Genomic DNA, 25,099 nt, shown 5'->3' with positions numbered 1-25,099 from the left:
TACACACCAGACATTGTGACAGGCCGGGACCCCATCCTACACCCTTTCAGATTCTCTGGTTTCTTCTTGTGGTTTCCCTCTCTTCAGCCTGCACTCACTTTAAATGCTTGGCCCGGAAATTCCTATGTGACCTCATAACAGGCCCTTCTGTGATATGCTGTTTTTACCAGACCCCCCCGGCCCCGCCATTGTCTTTTACCTTCTTTCAGCTGCTTTCTTTAGTCAGAGTAGGAGTTCCTGGTGACACAGAGGCGTCCTCCTCCCTTGGCTATGTCATGAGTCACTACATACTCTTAAAGTCACATATACCTATTGCCCTGAGCAGCAGTCTGCTTCCTTTCAAGAAAGGCATGGCTATTCATGTGCCATTGTTATGCAAATCATCTTAACTGCCATATCATCCACTTCTCCCTTCCCCCAGTGAAGGTTTGCAGGGGGGGGTTCTCCTATTTTCAGGGGACCCCTGCTCTGCACCCCATTACACTTCTGCACACCTCCAACCATTATACATGGGTAAGAAAACCATCAGCCTGCTTGGAGATGATTAGGACCTAAAGATTCTTCATCAATACACAAATATGTTCCTGGGTCAGAAGTGGGAGTACCTCATCATAGAGGCTAAGAGTTTCTTTTTCTAAATGTCCACCAACTATAGAGGTAAGTGATGCTTTTGCCAGAGTAAGTGTAGGAAACTGTCAAGAATTAAAGCCTGCCTGCAATAAGCAATGAAGAAATTGTTTTACATTTTGATTTCTGAGAACTTACATCTGTAATTAAGTAAAGATTTCAGACTTTGGGAAAAGATGGTGGAGGAGTGAATGGGAGTCACGCTGACCTCCTCCTCCCAAGACTAAACCAGAATTGTGACTAAATAGTGGAGTAATCACCTGGAAAACAATGGAACTCTAGTGGGAGAGGAGCCTTGGAGCCACAGACAGACAGTGGATTCAACTCTCACACATCCGAACAGGTAAGAAGTGTGGTGGAGGCTCGAGAGGGTGGGCTGGGTGCCCATGGGCACTAGCACCAGAGGGACATTGAAATTGCCAGTTAGCTCCCCCCGAGAAGAACGGGGTCTGAATCATAAACAGGGACCCCTAAACTACAGCAGCTAAAACCAGGAAAATACAGACAAAACACAACCCTGAAAAGCTTAGGGGCGCTCTCTGCCAGAGACAGGTGGCTGAGGATGCAAAGAGACATTTGAAGCACCAACACAAAAATTGCAGCGGCAGCCACCCTCCTTGATCTCTGGGTAGAGGCGGCAGCAGGGTGGGCTGGTGCCTGAAAAAAGATTGGTGAGGAAAACTTTGTGAAGAGAACTGAGATGGCGGCCGGTGGAGCCCCGGTGATAACGCACCCCCAACTCTGCAGCTACCATCTCACTCAGGCATAAGGGAATCAATTAACCTGCCTTTTGTGCGCTCCACACACAGCTTGTGCGCCTGTGAGCTGGGGGGCTGAGTGCAGACTGGCTGGGAGAGCCTTGAGGAGAGACTGGGGATGGAGGCTTTGGGGAAAGAACGGGAGGAGGAACTGGGGAGTCCTGACTCCCTCCCCTTCCTTAGTCTCCATTTTGAACAGGAAAAGTGCGCCCCCAAAGAGGCAGAAGCGGGGCACGCATGAACCAGACAGCCCACGATTGAAACGCAGTCCACACAGGTGGTGGTGGATCCTTGGCCGAAGGGGTCACAGAACTGCCCAAAGACCCCTGAGGAGAGACTGGAAACAGAGGCGTTGGGGAAAGAACGGGAGGAGGAACAGGGGAGTCCTAACTCCTTCTCCTTTCCCTAGTCTCCATTGTGCAGGAAGAGGACACACCCCCAAAGAGCCAAAAGCCGACAAGCACACAATAGAGAGCCCAAAACCACCCAGTGCAGGCGCGCACACCTGCGTCGAGTGGTCAGCGAGGGTTGGCGAGTGTGTGTGTGACCCGCTCGGGCTGGCGAGGGCTTGTGCGGGCTGGCAAGGCCTCCCACAGGTTGGCACCGATGGAGCCTGCGAGGGAGTGCGCAGATTGGCGAGGGCAGGTGTAAATCGACTTGCACAGGCCTGCGAGTGTAGAGCAGTCTGCAGAAATAGTGGATCCCAGGCTGAAGGGGTCACAGAGCTGCCCAGAGTCCCTGGAGGAGAGACTGGAGACAGGATTAACCGGAGAGTCATGGAGCTGACTTCCTCCCATTTCCATAGTCTCCATTTGGTGAGGGCAGGCAATGCATCCAAAGAGCCAAAAGCGGGGAAAGCACACAATAGAAGGCCCTAAACGGACCAGTGCTGGGGTGCCTGCCAGCTTGGGGGGCCAGAGGAGTACGCGAGGTCGCGAAGAAGCCCCCTGGGCTGGGGCAAGCACGCATGAGCCCAGGCTGGCGGGGGATCCTGCCGGGCCAGGAAGCGCGATCAAGGAGCCGGCAGGAGAGTGCAGAGCGATCCACAGAAATAGTGGATCTCTGGCTGAAGGCGTCACACAGCTGCCCAAAGCAGAAGTCAGACACAGACAGTAGACTCCTGGAAGGCTCAAACAAATGACCCAAGGCCATATAGGGTCAACAACTGACATCATCAGAGGCAGGCCCACAAAGAAAAGTAAAGGGGGAAAAAATAAATAAATAAAAAGACCCACCTACTACCATAGAAGTTAAATCCACAAAGTCAGGAAATCTAGACGGCCCAATCGAAGCAGAAGCATAAATAAATAAATAAATAAATAAATTACTTAACAGACTCTCACAGAAATGGGAAAAAAAGAAGTTCCCCCCCAAATGAGTGGAAAAGGGAACTCCCCACAGAGAGAGCTAAATGAAATAGAGGCAAGGGAACTATCAGATATTGAATTCAAACAATGGTTCTAAGGAAGCTCAATGAGCTCAGCCAGCTCAAAGAGAACTATGAGAAACTGCAGAGAAACTCTCAGGATCTTACAACAAACTATATCAACCTGGAAAAGGACATAGAAACTATCAAGAAGACACAAGAGGATATGAAGAATACCATTTCTGAATTGAAGAACACAGTAGAAGGAATCAAGAACAGGCTGGATGAAGCCAGTGATTGAATCAGTGAGATGGAGGACAAGGTAGAAAAAAGCTCCCAGAAAGAAATCACCTTGTTTTCCAGGTGATTTCTCCACAGTTTAATTGCAGCTCCAGTTTGGTCCTGGGAGGAGGTCAGTGTGACTTCCACTCACTCCTCTGCCATATTCCCTCCCCTGTAATCTGTTTTCAGAAAGTTTGAGTCCTCTGGATTTGCCCCTTTCAAGACAGTTTTGGCTATTTGGGATTCCTTGACATTTCAAATAAATTTTAGGATAGATTTTTCTATTTCTGCAAAAATTGCTCATATTTTGATATATTCTATCTATAGATTGCTGAGGTTAGTACTGACATCTTCATACAGTTCTCCCTATACATTAACATGTGCTGTCTTTCTACTTAATTGTCTGTAGTTTTCATTGTACCTCTTTCACTTTCTTATAATAATTTATTCTTTTTGATGCCATTGTAAATAGAATAGTTTTCTTAATTTTTGGATTGCTCTCTGTTAAATGTATAGAAATATAACAGTTTTGAGTGTTGATTGTGTATCTTCCTCTTTTGCTGAATTTATTAGATCTAACAAATATGTGTGTGTGTGTAAAATCTGTATGGTTTTCTACATATAAGATGATACCATCCATGAAATAAATAATTTACTCCTCTTGTTCAATTTGGATGCCTTATTTTTTTCTTGCATAATTGCCCTGCCTGGAATTTCCAGTACTCTGCTGAATAAAAGTGGCAAAATGAGCATCTTTGCCTTCTGATTTTAGAAAAAACCTTTTCACGTTTTCACCATTGAGTAGGATGTTGGCCATAGGTCTGTCCATATGCCTTTTATTATTAGGAGGTAGTTACCTTCCGTTCCTAACCTGTTGAATGGTTTTGTCATAAATGGATATTTGATTTTATCAAATGCATTTTCTTTTGCATTATTGAGATGATCATGTTTTCCTTCATTCTGTTAAGGTGGGTACTACATTGATTGTTTTTTAAAGTTAACTCCATGATGGATCTTATAACTGTATTTGCTACAAACTCTGTAGAAAATAAAGCAATGAAATGTTTTTAGTATCCTTCCTTTACCTTATCCTTTGAATATAAAAATGTATAATTTGCCCTCCACTCTCTTGATATCATGTAACAGCATCACTTTATACCATTACTCAAGGTAGAGATCTGTTTCAACAATATAATATACAGACATACCTCATCTTATTGAGCTTCATTTTTTAAAAAAAATGGCTTCACTTCACTGTGCTTCACAGATACTACATTTCTCCAATTCACAACTTGTAACAACCCTGTGTCCAGCAAGTTTACCAGTGCCATTTGTCCAACAGCATTTATTCATTTTGTGTGTTTGTATCAAATTTTGCTATTTAAATTCTAATAGTTCAAACTTTTTCCTATATTTTTATGTAATTTGTGATGTTAACGTTACAATTGTTTTGGGGCTAGAAATGATTGAGCTTGGTGAGGAAGGCCAAAAGCTAGGCTTTTTGCACCAACAGTTAGCCAAGTTATGAATGCAAAAGAAAAGTTCTTTAAGGAAATTACAAGTGCTCTTCCAGTAAACACACAAATTACAAGAAAGCAAAATACTTCATGGCTGATAAAGTTTTAATGGTCAGAATAGAAGATCAAATTAGCCAGAGCAATGCCTTTTTAACTCTCTTCAGCCCAGAGTAATACTTTATTAACAACTCTCTTCAATTTTATGAAGGTTGAGAGAGGTGAGGGAAGTGCAGGAAAAAATCTGAAGCTAGTAGAGTTTGGTTCATGAGGTTTAAGGAAAGAAGCCATCTCCACAACATGCTGATGTAGAAGCAATAGCAAGTAACCCATAAGATCTAGCTAAGATAATGACGGTGGCTACACTAAACAGATTTTCAGTGGAAGCAGAACAGCCTGATACTGGAAAATGATGCCATCTAGGATTTTCATAACTAAAAAGAAGTCAAAGCCTTGTTTCAAAGCTTCAAAAGACAAGCTGACTCAGGTTCTGGGGGTGATTGGAGGTGTTTGAATATCAGCTCTGGCACCTGTTTGTGGGGTGGCCCCTGGAAAGTCACTGGACAATTCTGAATGTGCTTTGGTCTTTTGTAGAGAAAATAGAGTATCCCAGGATAACTTGCTTCTTGAATTTAAGATTATAATCTGTATGAAATATATACATGGGCTCCGTCAGAAGAATAATTGTTAGCTAATCAGTACTGTGGGATTTAATTGGGCACAACCACCACAAGTATCAAATGTATCGTATGAGTATGATCTCACTTATATAAGAATAAGTATTTAAATCACCAGTATTTTACAGCTAAAAGGTCAGTGGTCATTTTAATCCTTGAACGTGTAATTTTTCGAAAATCAAAAATGGTTTCATGATGTTTATACTGTATATTACTTGGAAAATAAAATCAAAACACTTGTCATACAGACAAAATGGCTCTTTAACAAAGTAAATTTGAACACAAACATAATTTAAAAGTGGATATGTGTGACTTGATTTGGGTCATGTAGTCCAGTAAGAATACTTATAAAATAATTTCTTAATTGGAAGTATTTCTGAAGCTTCGCCGTCATTGGTGTTGGTCCCAAGCTTCTGTGGCACTGTAATTCGCAGATGTGACATTTCAGAGTCTGCAGTAAGGAAAACATGCATGAATATCCCTAACGTGTACACACACACACACACACACACACACACACACACACACACACACACACGCTTTGTGCGATTCCAGGAAGAGGCTCCTCTCGACGCGACAGGACACTTGGGACTCGCGGGCCTCAACCCCACCCAGGTGGAGGAGAAGCGCTGGTCCGGGACCCCGTCCAGGCTCTCTCTGACCCCACCGCCCCAGAAGGGGGGCGATCTCTCCTGCCAGTGCAGCGTCAGGTAAGTGAGGGACAACTGCCCCAGGCCTGCTCCGAGGCCTCCAACCCTGGGGCGCAGCAGGACCCTGAAAGGAGACGGGCTCTGACAGCACCCTGGGCGATCCCCGCCCGGCCGGGTTCTGGAGCAAGGAGGGCGATCCCCGCCTCGCCCGGGGACTCTGCCCCCAGCGGCCGCCTGTGGCGCAGGTTCCCCCACTTACACTGGCCGGCGGAGGTCAGCCGGCCCAGGCCTGAGAGGACCAGCAAGACGAGGAGCATTGCGAGGCCGGTGAGTGAGGACGGTTGGTGGTGCACCCGCCCTGTCTCGAGGGCAGGGAGACCTGGGCTGGGTCTGAAAGGGGAGGGCAGTGGCCGGTGGAGGGCAAGGCTGCTCGCCCCGCCCACGCCAGAGGCCCCGCCCACCGCAGGCGGCTCCCACCCGCGGGACAACACAGGAGCCTGTGGTCTGCCACGTGCTTTATTTCCCCGAAGCTGACGTTTCAGAGGCCTTCAGGGTCACGTGAGGTTATCAAGCCGCTTTCTCCTCTAGGAGCCGATCATGGAGGATGAAGCTCCTGGCAACATTAGGAGTCCACGTCATAGCTTTTCTGGTACAATGGTTGAAGTGCTGCAGTGAAGGAAAAAGAAAATAGAAATTCGTGATATGCAGACAGTTGTCTATGTTAAGTGTATCTACTGCCAGATTTCTACTTAAGTCAAAACACACACAAGTACAAAACTAAAAACATCAAAAGTCAGTGTTAGTACAGATAAATTTTTCTTCTTAGAAAACTAAGGAGTCCTAATAACTATTATAAATACTAAATGTGCATTTGGGTTTTGTTACTTTCGTGTTGATTTATAACTGAAGTAGGTAGGAAGCAAAAAAAAAATTACAACTAAATGCTTCTCAAACATAATGAAACTCCGCAGGGAAAGATGACAGTGGAGTAGGTAGAAGCTGAGCCCACTTGCTTGTGCCCCCAGCACAGAATTTTGGCTGATCTTCCAACAAGTGACCTGAACAATCGATGGAATCTCAGCAGATACGAGTTTTTGAAGCCAACGAGTACAGAAAATGCTTTGCACCGTCTGGTAAGAGATTTTATAAATTGAGTGGGAAACGCCCTGAGTAAGATACCTGCAGCAGAGAGGAGAGATCAGAGAGAAAATGCAGCTTGGTGGCCCCCTCCCCTCCCAGAGCGGGGACCCTGGTCCTATACAGGAAACCACTAACCCTGATCAGGAGAGACTTGGAATAACATACAAAGTCTGGGAGACTTAGGCTGTACACACACAGCCAGCATCACATCCATCGCTAGAGGAGGGTTCCAGAGAGAAACTCTATCTATTAAAGCTGTGGACAGCCCTGCCCAGAGAGGCTTCATGCTTTTTGGGGAGGTGGAGAATGCAGAGAACTAGCCCAGGGCTCCATACTGCAGTGTAGGTGGCACATATAGGCTCTTTTAACAGGGGAGCTGAGATGAGACTGGACAGGGAGCCCATGCTTGGTCACCACACGTGCACGCAGCTCCTGTGCCAACAGAAAGACCAGAGTGAAAGGGCAGTTCAGTCCCACTGAGTCCAGCTTCACAGGAAGAACAGAAAGTGGCACTGCAAAGGTATTCTGGGACCTGACCCAGCATGGCTGGCAAGCAGGGGGCTAAGCAGAGAGGAGAGTTTGGGCTTGAGTTTCCCTGTGAGAATGGAAGTCTGGGGACTAGCCAGGCAGGAGCTGAATGCCTGAGATTTGTTGTAGGCACTCAAGTCCCCTAATAGGCAGGTGTGCTCAACCCTCACCTGCAGGACTGCAGACTCTGCAGATCCGTGAGACCAGGCTCAGAACGTCCCTGCTCGGTGCCGCTCTGCAGGGGAAAGGAGAAACTCTAAAAGAGCCCTTTCTGAACTTTTATTACACACTACAGGCTACACTGGTTCCTTGGGCCCTGATCCACTGAAACCGGCAGAACGAAGAGATTAGAGACAGGTGCAACAAGGGGCGTTCTGGGCCCTGCCCAGCCGTGGCTCTTGTACAGAGACGCCATCAGCACCAAGCAGGAAAGAGCTGCCCCTTTACACAGGAAACACACAGCTAATTCACCAGAAACTATACATTATTGGAAATAATCTGGGGCAGACCAAGACATGGTTGTCGGGGTGGAGGGTCGGGGGAGACAGGGGACTGGAAACATTCCCATTATTTTCCCTGAAGACTGAACAGTGCTCCCTGGGGGTGAGCCAGGGACCCTGCACCAGAGGCCCCCTCTGGAGGTAGGTGGTGATAGTATTTGCAGTGCTCTTGGAGATGAACCACTCCTGGGCCTTGTGCTGATGGAAAGCCAGCAGGGTAGAACAGTGGGGACCAGCCAAGCCTGAAGGAGACACCCCAGGCTGTGAACTGCGTGTAGATTCCAACAAGCTGCCTGGAGCTCGACTAGGACACCGTCTGACATTACCAGGGGCAGATGCAGAAAGGCTAGTGGCAAACACTAGACACTACTGAGAAATTCCACTGCAGTTTTCTTCATTGTTTGCCTTATTTTTTTCTCCTGCATAACTTTTTAACATTTTTCTTTTTCTTCAAGTTCATTCCTATGATTTCACTATGTTGTTTGGTTATTTCAAATCTCATATTTTACTCCTCCTTTCTCTTCCTTCCTTGTATTTTTGTTTTAAATTTTATTTTTTTCCTTTGTACATCTTGTTTCTATTCTGCACTCTATTTCTCTTCCCTCCAGCCTCTCTAAACCATTTTTCTTGCCATTAGCCATCTCACATTATTTTTCCCTTTCTTATAATATCTTTATTCTCTCTCCACCATTGAGATGGTGGTTGCGTTTAATTCCATTCCTAGAGTTTCACTCTTTTTGTATTTTAAATCTCCAATTTTACTGTTCCCTTCTCCTACTCCATTTTGCCTTCCTCCTGCCTTTCCTTCTTTCATTTAAATTTTATTTTTTTCCTCGCTTAGCCTGGTTTTCATTCCTCACTGATTATTCCTTCTCCCTCTATCCTCTCAAAATCACTTTTCTTTCCTTTATATCTTAAAAACTTTTTTTCTTTCTTATTCCCTTTCCACCTTTACTAATCTTTGCTCCTTTGTCTTTAATATTGCTGTAGGAGATGTTTATTCCTATTTTTTTTTCACTTTTTCACTTTTTTTAAACCTCATATTATACTCTTCCCTTTTCTTACTCCATTTCCCCTTCTTTTTTACAGCCAGAGTTGTGGGGGCTCCTCTTGCTGGCGCTAGTGTTCTGGGTGGGGAGCCCAGTGTGAAGCTGGGACCCTTTGTTCCTCAGGAGGTACCTCTACAGCTGAGATATCCCTCCCAATCTCAACTGTCTCCAGTGGGTGTAGGGCCAGCCCGTTTCGTGTCTCTGTTCCTTCTGCCAGGGTCCATGTAGTCTCTCCTTTTTATGTTTAGTTATAGGACTTATGTCCAGCTTGTCTTCAGATAGTTCTCCAGGTTGATTGCTCTATCATTAAGTTGTAATTCTGATGTGGTCATGGGAAGAGGCAAGCCATCTTGACCAGAACTCTCATCCAAGAGTTTTAAGTGTAAATAAGTTAGGACATTTTATGTCTTAGAAAAAAAAAACTTCTAATAGTCTGGGGATAATGAGAGCAGTGATGAGTACTGAAAACAGCTCTACATTTTGCTTCATCATGCATCCATCAAAAGAGTACTTGGGTAATTTCAAGATTGTAGCTATTACAACTAACACTGCTAGGAATGTTCATGTGCAGGTTTCTGTGCAAATGTAAACTTCCCTGTTTCTAGGATATATACCCGAGAGTGAAATTGTTGGGCTGTACGATAAGAACCAACAAGCTCATTGCCAGAGTAGCTATACATTTGCGTTTCCTCCAGCAATGTGAGTAACCCAGTTTCTCGCATCCTCATAAGTATTTGCTATTATCACTGTTTTGTTTTTTAATCTTGTCATTCTGTTGGAGGAAATATGATATGTCATTGTGACTTTAATTTGCATTTACCCAATGACTCATTATGTTAGTCACATTTCAATGCGCTTCTTTGCTATCTTATATTCCTTCAGTCAATTCCATGTTCATGCCTTTGCTCATTTTCTAACTGGGTTTTGTTTTAAACCATTGGGTTCAAATTTTTAAAAAATATATAGAAAAATTTTGCCAACTATATGATTTGTAAACACATTCCACCAGATCACAGTTTGTCTTTCACTGCCTTAAGAGAGTATTCTTCTGATCCAATATCTTTCTTTAGACCAAATCCAAATTTTCCTTGTGGTTCATGAATTGTTCTCATGTTTATGAACTCTTGGTATAGTCCTAGATCAACACAATGCTATGTTTTTCATCCCAAAAAGTTGCATAGTTTAAATTTTTACTAACTATAATCACTATGCTGTACATTAGACCCCCAGAAGTTACTGATTTTGTAACCAGAAGTTTGTACCTTTAGACCAACACCTCACCATTTCCTTCAATCCCAGTCACTGGTGATCACTGGGAGCAACTTCTAAGGAGAACAAAAATTTTCTTTTAGGGTGATGAAAATGTCCTAAAAAATGTTCTCAAACTGATTGTAGTGATAATTATATAACTAGGTGAATAAAGTGAAATCATTGAATTGTACACTGAAATGAGTAAATTGTATATTTAAAATTACATTTTAATAAAGCTGTTTTAAAAAGGTAATTGTTTAAACAAAAATAATTACAATTTATAACATATACAGTTATAACCATGACCTTCTTGAACCCTTGTGGAGAACCAACTGAACATTTTATATGTAATGTGAACTGAATATCTGAAACTTTCGTTTCACCAACAATGCATTGTATTTGAATAGAACCTTATGTGAGTATGTTTTACGGAGTCTATGAATTCTTTGGAATATACAAACCGGCAAAATCATTGCGAGACGAACTTAGTAACCTGGGTCAGTGACTGAAACCATCTGTAGTTTTATCTTAACATGTGTAGATGTAAGAAGATGTTAATGATTTCAGATTTTAAAAAAATGGAAATTTATAATTTATTTCTTTAATAGACAGTTATTTAACCTAGCAAATTATTTGAAACCCCAATTTCACTTAAAATAAAATGTTATGTCATGATCAAGTTCTCAAGACTGAGAAAGTGTTACTTGATAACAAATGTAGAAGTGGGTAGAAATAAATAAATAAATGCGTTATATGGAAACGAATTTCTGAGAAATGCAGTTCCCTTTCTAACTGAAATGTTCTGTTGTTTCCCCACTTGAGTCAAGATATTGTCCTATTTGCATTTTGATCTCTCGATCTCTCTCTCTCTCTCTCTCAAAAGATATACGTATGTGTTAATAACAAACTACTGGAAAACAAAATTGTAAAACTGTCATTTATATTAAATTAAAAATAACATATACTTAGAAATAAATATAATAATTGTTCTATATTATAAATATAAATTTATGACACTGGTCAATGTCTTACACAATTTATGACAGATTATTTGTATAATCATATTTACCCTTCATATTTTGAGTTCTCTCTGTTGCAAGGCTTTCTCATTTCATTTAGCTTCTTGACCATCATGATGAAAATTATTAAAAAGGGCAAAGCAATGTAGAAACTGAGAATAAGCCAGTTGTACTGATGTGCACTGTAGTCCTTTTTAATAAAAACTGTAGCTAGAAATAAAACATAGAGATCAGTGGGTATTCACTAAATATTTAAATAAATGTATATTTCCTTCACTTTAATCATATACAGGTAATACACACATACCTATATATTTATATACATATGTAAAAAACAATTGAAAACTTAATACCTTGGAATCTCATAGGGAAAATAGAAGAAAATGTAAGTCATAACCCAAAATTACAATGGTACTTTAAAAATAAATTTCCTGTTTGTCTTTTATGCATATTTATTTAATTATCCTGGTAGTAGGGACATGTTTTGAATATTGCTTGCTACCTTTAGCTTTTTGATGACATTGCTATCATAGAAGGGAATACATTAGTAAGGCCTGGGTTAAACATTTAAAAAGGAATGTACTGTGAAAAACCCCATCCTCTTTCCTTGCCAAACCACAGTTTCTCTCATTAGAGGAAACCATTTTTAAACCACTTGTGTTTTTCCATCTAGTATTTATATTCAATGCATATAAATAAATCCTTACTTATACCTATAATAAGTATAGGTATACTTGTATCTCTATCTATGTCTATATAACTATATGTAGTATGTGTGTATTTTCCCTCATTAAGTCTGTAAAACATGCTACACCTTTTATTATTTCTTACACTTAAAAAATTAAAGTATTACACAATTTCAGTATTCTTAATATGTTAAATTCTTACTGAAGCATAATATGTTAGAAATGCATGCATGCCATAATTATCCAGCTCAAAGAATTTTCTAAATCGAATATATCTATGTAAACAGCCCAAATCCAGGAAACATATTACCAGAAAATATTACCCCAGAAACCCCATTCTGTTTTCTTCCAGGCACTACTTTTCCTGAAGGTAATCACTACATTGGTGTTTAAAAGCATAGATCACTCTTGGCAGATTTTAAACTTTATATACATAGAATTATATTTTATGTATGTATTTTTGTCTTTTTTTTTTTTTTTACTCAATATTATCTAATTTTGGGATTCACCCATATTGTCCCTTAGGGATGTAAAATGTTCATTCTCATCTCTACATACTCTATCTGTATATAGATTTAACAGCCATTAATACATTCTATTCCTTATAGGCATTTGGGTAATTTGCAATTATTGATATTATGATTAGAGCTGCTATGAATATTTTATTACTTGTCTTTTAATCAACATATGCACACATATCTCTCAGATATATGTCCTTGAGACTAGCAATGATTATTCACAGCATATTCCAATATCTGACTTAGCAAATATTCCAATGATTTCCCTAAGTGGCTGTAACAATTATATTTTCATTAGTGAATAAACGTCTTGGTTGTTGCATATATTTGATGTTTCCCTTCTTTTTGTTACAGTTACTTTTATATACAATGAAATGCAAACATTTTTAACTGCACAGATGATTAAGATTTGACAAAGGTACACCCCAATGAGGCAACATATAAAAGAAGTTTTTTTTTGTTTTTGTTTTGACATTGTGGGTTTTCTTCACTTAGTGTACAAGACTTACATTTTTTTAATTTGATAAATAAATGAAATGCATTTAACTGGCACCCGAAATTTGACTACTAGTATGACTATTTTATGTTATTTAAATTTTATTTTAATAGCTTTACTGAAGTATTTTGACACATAATAAATTTACTTATTTAAAATGCACAATTTGATAGGTTTTTTTATATGAAACCATCCATGAAAACCATCCATGGAACCATCACATCGAAATGATGAATGCGTACATCATTCAAGCTCTTCTCTGGCTGCTCCGTGATCCTGCCATGCTGCAACTCCTCCACACAAGCAAACACTGAACTCAGTTTTCTAATATCGTGTGGAAGATTTTTGCATCTATGTTCATCAGGGATATTGGCCTATAATTTTCTTTCTTTGTAATGTCTTTATCCTGTTTTGGAATTAGGATAATGCTGGCCTTGTAAAGTGAGCTTGGGAGTTCTCCCTCCTCTTGACTTTCTTGGAATACTTGGAGGATAGGTGTTAGTTCTTTGAATATGTGGTAAAATTCACATGGGAAGCCATTCAGTCCAGGACTTTTGTTTGTTGGATTTTTAAAAAATTATTAATGCTTCAATGTCATTAGTTGTAATTGGTCTGTTCAGACTTTCTGTTTCTTCTTGATTCAGTTTTGGGAGATCTTCTTGATTCAGATTTGGGAGTCCCTGGGAATTTATCCATTTCTTTCAGACTGTCCAATTTGTTGTCATATAGTTGTCTGTAATATTTTCTTATAATCCTTCGTATTTCGCTGGTGTCAGTTGTTACTTGTCTTTCATTTCTGATTTTATTTATTTAGGTTCTCTCTCTTTTTTCCTTGATGAGCCTGATCAAGGTTTGTCAATCTTGAGTATCTTTTCAAAGAACCAACTCTGGGTTTCATTGATCTTTTGTAATTTTTTTTAGGCTCTGTGGCATTTTTGTCTGCCCTAATCATTATTATTTCCTTCTTTCTACTCACTTGGGGCTTTGTTTGTTCTTTTCTAGTTCCTTAGGTATAAAGTTAGATTGGGTTTTTTTTTGAGATATGTCTTACTTCTTGAGGTATGCCTGTGTTACTACCAATTTTCCTCTTAGGACTGCTTTAGCTGTTTCCCATAGATTAGGGGTTATTGTATGTTTATTTTCATTGGTCTCAAGGTAGATTTTGATTTCTTCTTTGATCTCATTGTTTATCCATTCGTTGTTATTTAGCTTCCATATGTTTGTGTGTTTTTCAGGGTTTTTTTCCTTGTAATTGTTTTCTAGTTTTATACCATGGAGGTCAGAGAGATGTTTGGTATAATTTCAAACTTCTTGAATTTATCAAGGCTTGTTTTCTATCCTAACATGTGGCCAATGCTAAAAATTTTTCCATATACACTAGATGTATTTTTTAAATTTTATTTTGCTTGAGATTCACTTATCTTCTTGTGTCTGAGAGTTAACTTTTTCATGTTTAGGATATTTGAGGGAATTAGTTTTAAAAACATTTTTCTATACATTCATTCTTTCTTTTTCCTTTTCATCTGAATTTTCTATTACACATATGCAAGAATGGTTGATATTTTTTCACAAATATACAATGATAAGCCTTGTGTTTCTCTTACCCCTAGAATCATAATCTTATACTATTGCCTTGTGAAAAATCTCTCATGTATTTTTCTATTATTATTTTTCTATCGTGGCAGAAGCCCTTGCAACTACTCCTCTTTATGTTCTTTCCTTTAAGAATCATCAGTGATCTAAGACATTCTGTCTCTGAAACATTGTTACTTTCTGAAGTTATATCCAAATATTTCATCTCATATCACATAAAATATACACACTTATACCATTACATAAATTACTTTAATTATAAACTGACCAACGAATACCAGTCTTGATGTCCTTATTGAGTTGGAACATTTTTATCAAGTTCCCATAGCTTCTGACAGACATCATCACATGCATTCTTCCACAGGTAAATCAAATGATAGGGCTGGGGGGCTGGGTATGGGGCTGAGGCTCCTCACTCCCAAGATATCACTCCCAAATTTTTGTCCACCACGCATGGATATGGGACAAGCTCGTTCTGTGTCTCTGCCCCTCCTACCTTCTGGATTGATGTGATTTATTTAATTCTATAGTTGTCAGACTTCCCTTCAACTCAATTTCTGATGGTTCTGAGTGATAGTTGTTCTACAGTTTAGTTGTAATTTTGACGTGGTTGTGCAAGGAGGCAAGCCATGCTAATGTACGTCTTCATCTTTACCAAAACATGGTAACTCTTAATCACTCAGAAGATAATGAGGGATTGGATGTGGTAGTACATTTCTTGATTTCATAGAACAAAATTTTACTTTGTTATAAAAGTTTAATTTCTAGATTAACTCACTAGATTTCTGAACATTTCCATCATCAATACTTCCCCCTGGTGAACCAAGCTGGAATTCACAATCTGGAGGCCGATAGCCAGGAAAGCAATGACAATTTCCCAAATTATTACATATCTAGAACAGAAAAACACATAATCACTATAAATCATGTTATATGTAAACAACTAAATTTGAAAGAGTAAAATCACTATTTTTTAAAGTTTATTAAGAATATATACAATCTTGTTCCACTTAAAGGGGATACATTCTGAGAAATGCATGGTTAGATGATTTTGGCATTGTACAAACATCACAGAGTGCACTTACACACAAACCAGGATGGCATATACCTCCTACATGTCTAGGAGGTATAATCTATTGCTCTTAGGCTACAAGCCTGTACAGCATGTTACTGTACAAAAAAACACAAGATTAAATCAAGCACAAGAGAAAATGATGCAATCAAGAGATGTGGTAAACATGAAATGTATGAGGCTGCTGCTAAGGTAACAGAACAAACTGTTTTAAAGCAAACTATTTTTATAAGTAGAAAGAGTGCACTTAAAAATAGGATAGTGTAATAAATGATAAACCAGTAATGTGGATGTTTATGATGATATCAAGTATTATGTACCTTACATAATTGTGCTATACTTTTACACAATTGGTAGAGCACTGGGTTTCTTTAGAACAGCAACACCACAACATGTGAGTAATGCATGGTGCTATGAAGCTACAATGGCTAAGACAGCTACAATGTCATGGGTGATAGGAATTTTTCAGTTCCACTTAATCTTATGGGACCACTGTCCTATATGCAGTAACTGACAGAAATGTTGTTATGTGGTGTATGATTGTAATGCGAGTAATAAGTTAGAAATAGTAGTGAAAACTTTGACACCATATAGTCAATGATGTAATCACTACTTACACAGTAGAGTGTGAGGTCTGTCCAGAAGTTATCCAGCCACTTAATATAAAAAATACATTTCTTGAAGAAGATACAAGATACAAGAAACATTGTACATAGGACAATGACATCTCCGTCCCCTTCAAAGTAGGCACCTTAGGACCTGACACAGATCTCCCAGTTGCCATCAGTTGCCTGTCATAGTTTCCTGAATCTCATTAACAGTCTGAAATCACTTCCCTTTCAAAGGTGATTTTGGTGTTGGGAAAAGCCAGAAGTCACAGAGCACCAAATCTGGGCTGTTAGCAGGGTTTTTAGATATTTCACCTAAAAACTCTGCAAGAGATGTGATGCATGAGTGGGTGTGTTGTCATGATGAAGCTGTCAATCACCAGTTGCTTGTGGCTGTGGCCTCCTACATCACCCAAATCGTTTCTGTGGAGGAATGTTCAAGCTTAACACAAAATTTGAAGCAGATTTGTTGCTCTACTAACTCAGTCATTTTGAATGCAACGGCCACACAGTGCACATGCTCACTCAATGGCGTCTACTGCCCCTGCTGACTTGTACAGTGAAGTTGTAATTGTTCATGCATGCACATTCCAGTCCACTCTCCTTTGCTGCTAGGTCACATTGATGTTGCACAAACCATTCTCATTATATTAACAATGTTTGGACTTTATTCAGACATACCTTGTATTTCTGGCCTCTATATTTGGACTGTTTTTGTAAGATTTTTGTCATCCCCAATCATATTAACAAATGTATTTTTTATTTAAATGTAGTTACTATAAAATCTTACATTGGTTATATTATTTTCAGATGTATATTATATTGATTTGGTATTTTTAAACCTACACTGTGATCACCCCATTAATTCTAGTAATCATTGGAGTCAGTAAAATTATGGCTATGGCATTAACAGAAGATAGCACTTTATTGGGTGAATTTAGAATTTTTCACAAATATATCAATTTATTTTCAAAGATTTGCTGTTACCACTTCCACATTTCCCACTGATGCACTTTCATTTCTATACAAAGTATTGTGATAAAATTATCATCAGTTTGCTTGGCCACTTAAATTTTTTACCCTAGCCCTTTTTAGAAATTTGACACTATTGATAAACCATATGTATCTGCTTTTAAGTGAATACATTTTTGAAAATCAAATAAAATGCAGAAAAATTTTTAAGTGAACTATAAAATAGAACTTTATGATAAACTTGCCTCACTAGCAGTTTATCGTCTGTGCACTTTACGTGTTATTTGTGATTTTTAATTTGAATGGTTTAGATTTAATTTTTATTTTAAAATAAAATAAGTAAAATGTTGTGAAATTCACACAATTAAAATACATGTAACTGAATGAGTTCTCACTCACTAATTCCCTCTCCCCAATGATAAGTAAGCATTTCCTGAATTTCATTCACACATTCATATGTAAACACAGATACCCACATCCACAAACACACATCAACACACATTAATGGATTTTTGCCAAACTAATATCACTAATGTTATACTGTGAACTTACTTTCATGTCTGTATGTGTAGATATAGAACTGGAACATTAAAAAAAATATACTCATGACCACAAAGTCAGGAAATCAAGACAGATCAACTTAAGAAGCAGAAGCAACAAAGAAGAGTCTCACAAACAATGGGAAGACAAAGAAACATCCCCCACTCGAAGGGAAAGGAAGAATCCCCAGAAAGAGAACTAATTGAAAAAGAGGCAAGTAAACTGTCAGATATTGAGTTCCAAATAACGGTTCTAAGGAAGCTCATTGAGCTCAGTGAGCCGACAGAGAATTGCCAAAAACTACAGGAAAACTACAAGGAACTTACTGCAAACTATATCAGTATGAAAAAGGACATAGAAACTACCAATAAGAGACAAGAGGAAATGAAGAACACAGTTTCTGAGTTGAAGAACAGAGTAGAAGGGATCACAAGCAGGCTAGATGAAGCAGAGGAACGAATCAGTGAGCTTGAGGACAAGGTAGAAAAATCTCCCAGAAAGAGCAAGAAAATGAAAAAAGACTTAAAAAAAGAATGAAGAGGGATTTAGGGAAATGCAGGACAACCTGAAACGAAATAATATCCGTATAATAGGGATACCAGAAGGTGAAGAGGATGATGAAGAGATAAAGAACCTGTTTGAAAAAGTAATGATGGAAAACTCCCCCAATTTGAGGACAGAAAAAGTCTCACAAGTCCAGGAAGCACAGAGGGTCTCATTCAAGAGGAACCCAATGAGGCCCACTCCAAGACACATCATCATTAAAATGGCAAATATTAAAGACAAACAGAGAATCCTAAAGGAAGCAAGGGAGAAACAGGTAGTTACATATAAGGGAGCCCCAAAACAGCTAGCAGCAGACTTCTCAACAGAAATACTGCAAGCCAGAAGGGAGTGGTAAGAAATATTCCAAGTAATGAAAAGCAAAGGCCTGCAACCAAGACTGCTCTACCCAGCAAGGCTCTCAATTAAAATGGAAGGTGAAATAAGGAGTTTCCCGGACAAAAAAAGGCTAAAAGAATACAGCTCCACCAAATCAGCACTGCAAAATATGCTAAAGGGACTGCTTTAAGAAAATGAAAAAGCGTCTATGAATACCCAGTTCCTTTCACAGTTGCCAATACTTGATATTACCAATATTTTTTAATATGTATTAGTCTGATTGTGACAATGATGTGTTATTTTAATTATTCCTTTATTATTTGTTGAAACTAAACTTGTTTTTATATATTTCTTGTCTATTTCTATTTTTAAAAAGCTTTAAATGACTCTTTGGTATTCTTTATCCATATTTTTATTAAATGTTTGTGAAATATTTTCCCTAAAAACAAGCAAATAAACCATTAACCCTTTTTCAGATGTGTTGCAAATACTTTCCTATTCTATTACTTGTCCTTAAACTTTTTTATACATATATTACTGTATAGTCTCAAATTTTTAATATAGTCATGTTGTCAATATTTTACTTTATAGCTTCTGGGTTTCAATATTTTACTTCAGCGTGAGAAAAATATATATTTGTATTTTCTCCTAAAACTCCTTAGATTCTACATATTGATTTTTAACTCACCTGAATGTTTCCTGTATAATGTGTGAAATAGGGCTCTCTATTTGTTTTATTTCAAGTAATAGTGGTCCCTGTGCCTTATTTGTTGAATAAGCCTTATTTTACCCATTGATTTGAAATATCAACTTAATCATATATTACATTGTTAGACAGATATATATGTTTATCTCTACAATGTTCATTATATTTCATTGATCTACTTGATTATTTCTGTGCTGGTGTCATGTTAGTTTAATTGCTGAGACTTTATAATGGTTTTAAATTTTTTGATATTTTATAATTTGACATTTAAAAAATAGATAAAATCAACGTGCATTTAAGAAAGAAAGAAAAAAAGAGGGAGAGAGATGGAACTCCTACTTTTTGTGACAACATGGATGGAATTGGAGAGTATTAAGCTAAGTGAAATAAGCCAGTTGATGAAAGACCATATGATCTCACCTATAAGTGGACTTTTTTCAACAAAATAAACTAAGGAACAAAATAAACCACAGGTATGGAAACATGGAACAGACTGATAATTACCAGAGGGATGGGGAAAGAGGACAGTGGTAGAAAGAAGAGGTAGGGACTAGACAAAGAACATGTATGAATGACCCATGGACATGGACAATGGAGTAGGAATAAAAAAAAACTCATAATATTAAATTATATCGATATTTCTTTTAACTCTACAGATATTATGTTGTGTTCATTGCAGTCATACTGCTAAATTGTTTGCCTTAAAGTTTATCAAAAATTTTAAACCTTTGTTTCCCTATACATCAAAAATGATTTCAATAAAATGAGTTTGAATTATAGCCTTCAATTTCACAAAGTATTTTATATACCTGTATATATTTAGTACACTGGTTATAAATATTTTAACATGAAGTTTTTTTCCCCCATTTTAAAAATTTATTTATTTTTGTTCAAATACCCACTTCCTAATTAAGATTGGAATATCATTGATTTATCAATTTAAACCTAATCCATAATTGTTTCCTCTTCCTCAGTTATAACTACCTCAGCAAGATAGGACAACAGAAGACACTTTCATTGCATTTTGACTAATTTCATTGAAGATAAAGGTGCTCAGCTAGAGCAAAAGCAACAACCAAACACATAGCACTATACAAATGTTCTTAAATGAAGAATGACTTGATATATCAGACTGGATGTGCAAATTGACATTCTAATAGGAAAACTGAAGCAAAAAATGCAAATCTCAGCCACTTGTCACCGATATTTTTAAGCTCAAGAATTAATCTTACAACATTCTGCAGAAAGTAAGGGGAATTAAACTCGCATCACATTACTCTTTGACAGGACTGAAAGCAACAGGACAGCATGACAGAATGTACAGCGTTTGGGGAGCAGGAAACTGAAATGTCATAATCCTATGACAACAAGGGGATTCTTTTGTGGGATGGCAATATTTTTGCATTGCTGGTATGTAACAACTCTAAATGTATATATCTCACATTCACTCTCTCTTTCCTTTTTGAATAGTCATATTCCAGCACTCCTCCTCTCCCATTAAAATAGAAAAAAAATATCATATTAGAAAGAATATTTTTGTCTAGTATAGTATTCTAGTATTTTTGTCTATTTTTGGCTAGTATAAATAGATTGGAATTCCATTTATAACATAATTTTTAGGAAAAAAACATTGTTATCACCTCACACTTGCCAGAATGACTACCATCAATAGTCAACAAACAGCAAGTGCTGGTGAGGATGTGGGGAAGAAAGAAACCTTGTATACTTTTTGTGGAAATGCAGATTGGTGCAGCCACTGTGGAAAACAGCATGGAGTTTTCTCAAAAAATTAAAAATCAAAATGCCTTTTGACTCAGCGATCCTGCTTTTGGGTATATATCCTAATGATCCTGAAACATCAATTTGAAAGAATATATATACCCTTATGTCCATAACGGTGTTATTTACAATCGCCAAGACCTGGAAACAGCCCAAGTGCCCTTCAGTAGATGAGTGGATAAAAAAGCTGTGGTACATTTACATTATGGACTACAACATGGCCATAAAAAAGAAAGAAATCTTATCATTTGCAACATCATGGATGGACCTGGAGAGCATAACGCTAAGTGAAATAAACCAGTCAGAGAAAGACAAATACCAAATGATCTTGTATACCAAAATCTGAAGAACAAGATAAACAAACAAAATAGAAACAGAGGCATGGACACATGGATCAGACTAACAGTTGTCAGCGGGAAGGGGGAGGGGAAACTGGATTAAAGAAGGTGAAGGAACTAGCCCCAAAATATTTATGCATAACCCATAGATAGACACAGTAAACTGTGTAGTGATGGCCAGAAGGAAGGGGGGTCGGGGAGTGGGTGGAGGTCAGCAAAAGGGCAAAATGGAGACATTTGTAATAGTGTCAACAATAAAAAAAAAGAAAAAAGAAAAAACGATGCGTAGAATCTCTCAGGTATCTCAAAGTCAAAGCAGCTACACAAAACACAAGTTCAAGGTGAAAGGTGAAGGATATGGAAAAGTACAAAAATGGGCTTAACTGTGTGTACAGGGGTAGATGCTTTTGTTTAAGTTTTGTATAAGGATAGAGGAATAAAGATCTTAGAAAACATGTTATAATTACTGATAATTAATAAGAAAAAACAAAGTTATACCCTAGAATTTCCTTTGTATTTGGGTAAAGAAGGGTAAGGGAAGGAATTGAATAACAATTCATTAAAAATGAAAGAAAATGTGTAAAGGAGAAATGCAAGAAATAAATAGTTGGTGAAAAAAATAAACTGTGGTAAATCCAGACAATGGGATATTATTGAATGCTAAAAGGAAATGCGTTATTAAGGCATGAAAAGACATAAAGAAACCTTAGAAGCATATTGCTAATTGAAAGAAACTACTCTGAGAAGGCTACGCACCATTCATTTCCAACTATATGACATTCTAGAAAGGGCACAATTATGGAGAGAGTGAAAAGATTAGTGGTTGCCATAGGTTAAGGTTGGGGAGGGATAAAAAGGAGGAGCACAGAGAATTTTTAGGCTAGTGAAAATGCTCTTATGATACCATCACGATGGGTACATGTAATTATACATTTGTCCAAACTCATAAAATATACAACACCAAAAGCAAATGCTAATGTGGTTCACCTATGGACTTTAGGTGATTATGATGTGTCAATGTAGGTTAATCAACTGCAACAGAGGTACCACTTTAATACAGAATGTTGATAGTAGGGTAGGCTATGCGTGTGTGTGGGTGAGAGATATATGGCAAATCTCTGTTACTTCCCCCTCAGTTTTGCTGTGAACCTAAAACTCCTCTAAAAATAGAGTTTTGCTAATAAAAAAGGTATATCATGAACAAAAAATGAGTAACACCATATTAACAAGCAACATTTCAAAATTAGATTTCTGAACAGCTACATATTTATAAAATTGAGCTGTTATTGTAAAGGAAGGGGTTGTAAATCACCTCTATCAATTCCATACAATAGAGTTGCCTATTTGTTGAGATATACTGGGATGTTAACACAGCTTCCTCTAGTCTCAGTTAAATTTTACTTGACATTTTGATTACTTTTAGTGCTCTTTTGAAAACATTTTAATTGTGAAATATAACATACATAGAAAAATGAAAAATAACAAATTTTATTTTATTCATTGTTTATTTCAAAATAAAAATAAAAAGTTTTATCAAAAGAAAAAATACATTTAAAAAGTCTAAAGAATATAAAATAGAACTTAAATAGGAATATGTTAAGAAAAATTCTTATCTAAAAAACAAGGTATCCATAATCTGTAATATAACTTTCTTTTTGATATTTTATGAAACAAATCATTGAACAAAGGAAAGCAAAAGATTATGCCAACTGTTGTATAACTATAGAGAAACAGAACATTAAGATGTAGTGACCCTCTTTGTTTACAGCCCACACAAAATTATACAGGGTAGTAACATTTTAAATCTTCTAAACTAATCAACTTTAAATTATAAAGTTGAATACTGATAAACTTGGTGAATTTGGGATCAATCATATAACACTGACTGCATACAAAGGACCAAAGAATAAGTATTAAGCAATGAAAATAAAATCTACAAGTAATGAAAATTGTATTACCAGATTAAATTAGATAAAATGCTCCAAAGAAACAAAAAAGTTTTTTACATGAGAATATATTTCCCATTAGAAACCTCCTTATGAAGAACAAACCGAAAATTCCATAACATGGCAACAAGTTTAAGTATTCTCTGTAAAATATTATACAGCCATAAATTTTAATTATCGAGTATGAGAGTAAACAAAATATGTTATAAAACATGTATGTATAGGCATTAGGAAAAAGTATATGTTTTTAATTTAAACATATTCTAATTCATAAGTTGAGGGTGCTCACAATAAATACAATGCACATATAGTATTGTACAATTGATTTAATAATGTTTGAATTATTTCAGCTGATTTTATGTGAGTTAGCTAGTTCTCGGCAAGGTCAGTTGGAAAGTAACCTAGACTCTCAATTCTCCCAAACAGGATACATTTTTTATTTTGAATTACCACAAAAATAACATGCAGTTTAGAACTACAAAAGGAAAAGTCACTTACCCCATTCCCTTTGCATTTTGTAGAGGCATTGCAGTTATATCCCTTTAAAGGAACTTCTTTGCAGGTTTTATTTTCACAATACTAAAACAAAACGATCCAACATAGTATTTTGTAATTATTCACAAATTTGATATGAGAAAAAGTATTTGTTACCTACACATAATAAATGCTCAAGTTGAGACTTTTTATTCTATATTACTCTTATTCTAGTAAAAAGATAATGACATATCAATACAAAATTCTAAAGAATATTAATTTTAAAAACATAGGGGCATTAGCTTTAGCATAGTTTAGGTCATGATGTCATATAATTTTGGCTTTGATACATACAATTGGGAATTAAGTTGAGGATCTCCATCACAAAAGTTTTCTATATAATGTTAATGTTCTGTTATAAGTAATTGGTTAAATTAATGTTAATGATTTACTCCTCAAAAGTTGGGAGACAATTCATTAATTTTATTTGGGACTTATATATGAGTTAATATTTTGGATTATAAATTATCATAAACCTCTTCTATAATAGTGATAATAATCTGGTTAGATAAATATTTTAACTCATAATTATTATGAAACCCTTGTTATGTCAAAGTGGGTAATTTAGTGGTAATTTGTTACCAGGATATATAACTCTTTACCTCATTTATCTTTTTTATAAATGGCCTCCTAGTTTATGTTCTTTTGATTTCCCTAAAAATACTCAGGAAGTGAATACCAGGAAGTGGGATCATTGGAGCCATGTTAGAAGCTGCCTACTGAGATAAGTCAGTCAGAAAAAGTTAAAAACCGTGTGATTTCACACATATGTGGTATAGAAAACTGAAAGCAACAAATGAACAAGCAAGAAAAACAAACAAGAAAAAGCTCATAGACACAAACAGGATGGTGGTTGCCAGAGGGAAGGGGAGCAGAGGGATAGTTAAGGATAAAGGGGGTCAAACATATGGTGATGGAAGATGATTTGACTTTGGGGGGTGGGCACACCATGCAATATAGAGATCATGTATCGTAAGAATGTATACTGGAAATCTATATAATCTTATTGACCAATGTCACCTCAGTAAAAAATAAAATTGAAGCTGCCTACCACAGTAAGCAAGTTTC

General features: G+C 37.4%; 1 protein-coding gene across 1 annotated transcript in view; it reads right to left on the bottom strand.

The window, feature by feature from the left end:
- Positions 1-5,930: 5,930 nt before the first annotated feature.
- The window catches only part of LOC129064647 (disintegrin and metalloproteinase domain-containing protein 18-like), a 73,229-nt gene continuing 54,060 nt past the window's right edge, over positions 5,931-25,099 (bottom strand). Inside the window, exons 17-22 of the mRNA XM_054565767.1 lie at positions 23,996-24,076; positions 15,433-15,547; positions 11,412-11,571; positions 8,166-8,358; positions 7,713-7,777; positions 5,931-6,420 (exon numbers count right to left, since the gene is read on the bottom strand). Of these exons, the coding sequence (XP_054421742.1) occupies positions 5,931-6,420; positions 7,713-7,777; positions 8,166-8,358; positions 11,412-11,571; positions 15,433-15,547; positions 23,996-24,076 (1,104 nt within the window). The remainder of the gene's footprint in view (positions 6,421-7,712; positions 7,778-8,165; positions 8,359-11,411; positions 11,572-15,432; positions 15,548-23,995; positions 24,077-25,099) is intronic.

Source organism: Pteronotus mesoamericanus, unplaced genomic scaffold (genome assembly GCF_021234165.1).
Source record: "Pteronotus mesoamericanus isolate MK-2021 breed Mesoamerican mustached bat unplaced genomic scaffold, CSHL_Meso_final contig_169, whole genome shotgun sequence".
Lineage (NCBI taxonomy): Eukaryota > Metazoa > Chordata > Mammalia > Chiroptera > Mormoopidae > Pteronotus > Pteronotus mesoamericanus.
The sequence above is the reverse complement of the archived record's forward strand: the minus strand, read 5'-3'. Positions and strand labels throughout refer to the sequence as shown.